Here is a 4,041-nt window from a genome sequence, read left to right as displayed (position 1 = left end):
AGCTTTTCTAAAGTTTATTCACACTTTTTACAAGAAAATTTTAATGAAGGGTTTTACAAATATTTACAAAGATTCTTCATATCAAAGGCAACAAAAACATTGTCTAGGTACCCCATGCTCTCTAAAAACTTGAACATAGGCAAATTCTACATTTTCCCAGTCCACTGACTGAAGTATGCGCAATCGAAAAAAAGACTTGTTTTTCCAATAGGATCTCTTCCTCAAATGAAGGATTATCCTTCATTGTCAGTTTGCCTTAAACGAAGTATTATCCTCCATTTTGATCACTCTGTCCCAGGACTTGTGGTAGCAAATAAAAAGAAAAAAGTAAAAGAAGCTCCTGGACAGGATTTGAACTCCGAGCACCCAATTTGAAGGAACTGTTTTTATCCACTTAACTACTTAAGATCAACTGACTAAAAAATGTGCCAATTATTTACCAAAACTAATTAGTATATATATAAAATCATTGCTGAAAAATGGTTAAGTCACTTGATTTTAAAATGGTTAGCTTTCTCTTGAAGTTAGTTTGGTAACCGGCATTTTTCACTGTGTAAGCTTGCTTCTTAGCGGGTGTTAATACACGTTTACAGCGGCACTTTTGGAAGAAAAAAATTATTGACATCAGTAAAAAATGACATCCTCGCAGCTAATGTGGTAGTCTAGTGGTTAAGTGAATGGGGTTATTAATAACACGTTCCTAGGTTCGAGTCCTGCGAGTCCAGACATCGGGGTTCGGCTTTTAAAAGAAATATGTTCATTTCCCATGATCCCTATCAAGCTTTCAGGGTCCAAAATGAACGATAATACTTCACTTGGAAGAAAGTGACAATTGAGAATAATCCTTCAATAGGCCATTTCCGAGTTCATATCTTCCTCCTCTTCAAAGCGAGTCTAAGTGCGAAGTTTTTCTTATGAAAAGTAGTTCCCATTCATATGTAAAGTAGAACTAATTAACATCACAAAAATTTCGCACTTAGCCTCGCTTTGAAGAGGAGGCAGACGTGACCTCGGAAATGGCCTAATTTGAGGGAGAGACTTGGTTGGTTCTTCAGTCCAACATTCGTTCCCAGGGTCTCTCTTCTTCCCACCCCTTGGAGCGAAGAAGAGACACCCTGGGAACTAGGTTAAAGAAAGTCGTCGAAATTTAAAATTACATTTCCTCGGAAAAACAATCCGAGTGTATCTTTGTAGGAGTCGAACGTGCGACCTTCGGATTACGTCTTCGGATGCTCTACCATTGAGAAAAAGAAGACTCGTGTGAACCGGGCCCTCAAACTACAACGTTCCGGGCACTGTACAATTTTCCCGCTTTACTGCTAGGACTAAAAAAGAAGCATCCAGGATTCAAGAGTTTTTTTCCATGTACGCATGGCGCATTCCGTTCCGGAATAGGGTCAATCTAACGCACCCTAAATTTCTTGTTAGTCCTCAATTCCAACTTTGAGACAGCGTTGTTAGGCTTGGAAGAAAAAAATGGCAGTCTTAGACTTGCAGCGTCATCGAAGACCCAGTGATTCCATTGTAGATATACGTGTTGTTGAAAGGTACAAACTGGTGCGTTACAAGCTTAATGACCTCTTGTGCTGCAGCACCTGGGGAAAATATCTAGCAACAATTAGAGGTTTATTCAAACAGGATTTAAAGTACTCTTTAAAGAAATGAAGCACCATCGCTGGTCATAATTTATCACCATTTCTTTCGCAACGTTAGAAAGGCGGAGGTGTTTTGGTGGAGAAATGTAAGGATTAACTGGGAGTACAGCCAACAGAACCCCTGTGTGGCAAAAACTGGTATACTTCAGGAGTTTTTTGTTCAACAGATCTACTGATGTTGGCCATCTTGTAAACAGTGAGAGGACTACATATAAATATTAAATATTAAAAAATGTGTTTAATAGACCTTTTCGGCTTGTACATTTTGTTTTCCTAATACAGATCATGTGATAATACTCAGGAGGCTGGGCCCTTTGTTTTGTTCATTAAAAAGAGTGCATGCCGGCATATTCATGCTTGCATGCCCTCGTTTTAATGAACAAAACAAAAGACCAAACCTCCTGAGTATTATCACATGATCTGTATTAGGAAAACAAAATGTACAAGCCGAAAAAGTCTATTGAGCAGAAAAGTCATCTCCTTCCCAACACTCTTGGCAATAGTTACACCATAAACCGATAAATCCACCCGTACAGAATAGGTAAGGCCGTAAGTTATCGTCTACATAACTGCAGAACTAACATTAAACAGTTTACGATCCTTCTAATCAACAAGGAGCCAAGACTTGGGATTCCCAACTTTGTGATTTTATTTCATCTCCCAGCTGTTCTAGTTTTAAGTTTTAAAATTCTTATCGAAAGGAACACAAATCAACTACGCCTATCCTAGTCATAATCATAGTTTATTTAACCACGAAGAGCTTAGGAGTCGTAACTTGTTGAAACGCTCTCGTGCAACCATGATATATCATAGAGGACAGACCACAACACCACTTTGCGCGGAATTGTGTGTGGGTTCTTTTACGTCCCACAGAGTTATGAACATTAAAGGGGATTGTGAGACGGGGCCTACGGTATATCGTCCTTATCCGAGAAGACTAGAGAGTCGAACCATTTGCTGACGTCACTGCAAAGGTAGCACTTTCTCCTCAGTTAAGACCTTGAGTGTTGGTCCGGCCGGACCACGACCTCCCACATGACAGCCCGGTGCTCAACCAACTGAGCCACTGGTGCGCGGTGTCCTCTTTATTTTGTTTGCTCTTTGTTCTGTTATTACGTATCAGGCGAACAGGTTTTCAGTTCGGACGAACTTTCTTCGGGAGAAAGAAACAGTCTGCTTCTTTCGCCCGCTCGTTCGAACTGGAATGAATTTCTAATGGAATCTAAATCTCATTGTATGGAAAATTTAAGCGAGTCAATGTATTACTCGCTTGAAGTTGACGACATCGAAGTCGACTCAAAACTGTTCTCCTTCATCCTATCCTCCTAAGAGTGACAATTATAGATTTTACTTTGTCTAAAGCTAGACAAATTTAATTGTCAATGGGGACCGGCTCTGGGGTAAAAGAACAACATCAAGGTCCCTTCAAAACCTATGATCCCTTTAACCCTTGCCCTTCTAAAACAGCCACTTACAAATTTTAATCTATAATAAGTTTTACTCTATATTACATTTACGCCAAACATTCAACTCGTCAATGGGGAACACTTTTAGAGGCAAAAGGATTGAATAGGTCTTTTGCAACAAACGATCACATGGTACAAAATCCGCCATGCTGGAGGGCAAGCTCATTATTATTCCCCCACTGGGACATTACAACAAAGGCAAGTCAAGCTTGACTGGTTCAGGTCTCTTTGTTTTAATGTCCCAGTCGGGGAATAATAATGAGCTTGCCCTCCAGCATGGCGGATTTTGTACCATGTGATCGTTTGTTGCAAAAGGCTTATTCCACCGAATAGGCCTTATTCACGATAGCCGCCATGTTGGTTTTCAAATTGTCATGCAAATTAGCCATGTGTTATGCTAGGGGGCAAACATTGCGAAAAAAGGCAAATTGCGGAAAATCGGCTCGTCAAAATACGGAAATAACATTGCTCAAAGTCCATTTTAGTATTTAGAATTAAGTACCTTTTATAATAATTATATATCTTTTGATTGCCTTCGACAGTTTGACTTTCTACTTCGATAGCTGCTCATTTTTCACTAAAAAACGTCGAAGTAACTTGTGTAATCATTCGATTTTACTACTTAGTGATAAACATTCAATGAACGTGAAACAAATCATCTGTGTGGCTAAGATGTTCGTTATAACCTATCGAACTTGTGTTAGTTCCTCCTCAGAAGTGTGTGGCTAATTTTCATGATAATAGCAAATCCAACATGGCGGCTATCGTGAATAAGGTCTATTTCACGACAAATTGAGTTAGTGTGTCTCCTCGCCAATTTGTTTTTTACTTACCTCCAATGAATGACGCAACAGGATGCAACTCGCTGGCACCATAGCGACACCTGAAACGAAGAAAGAAATTTAAATTAACTGCGAAAT

General features: G+C 39.5%; 1 protein-coding gene across 1 annotated transcript in view; it reads right to left on the bottom strand.

Annotated features, from left to right (window-relative positions):
* Nucleotides 1–4,041, bottom strand: part of LOC138047311 (NEDD8-activating enzyme E1 regulatory subunit-like) — a 32,932-nt gene continuing 28,891 nt past the window's right edge. The window contains exons 21-23 of the mRNA XM_068894108.1: nt 3,955–4,004; nt 1,022–1,595; nt 1–844 (exon numbers count right to left, since the gene is read on the bottom strand). Coding sequence (XP_068750209.1) covers nt 1,486–1,595; nt 3,955–4,004 — 160 coding nt within the window. The 3' untranslated portion in view covers nt 1–844; nt 1,022–1,485. The remainder of the gene's footprint in view (nt 845–1,021; nt 1,596–3,954; nt 4,005–4,041) is intronic.

Source organism: Montipora capricornis, chromosome 4 (assembly GCF_036669925.1).
Source record: "Montipora capricornis isolate CH-2021 chromosome 4, ASM3666992v2, whole genome shotgun sequence".
NCBI lineage: Eukaryota > Metazoa > Cnidaria > Anthozoa > Scleractinia > Acroporidae > Montipora > Montipora capricornis.
The sequence above is the reverse complement of the archived record's forward strand: the minus strand, read 5'-3'. Positions and strand labels throughout refer to the sequence as shown.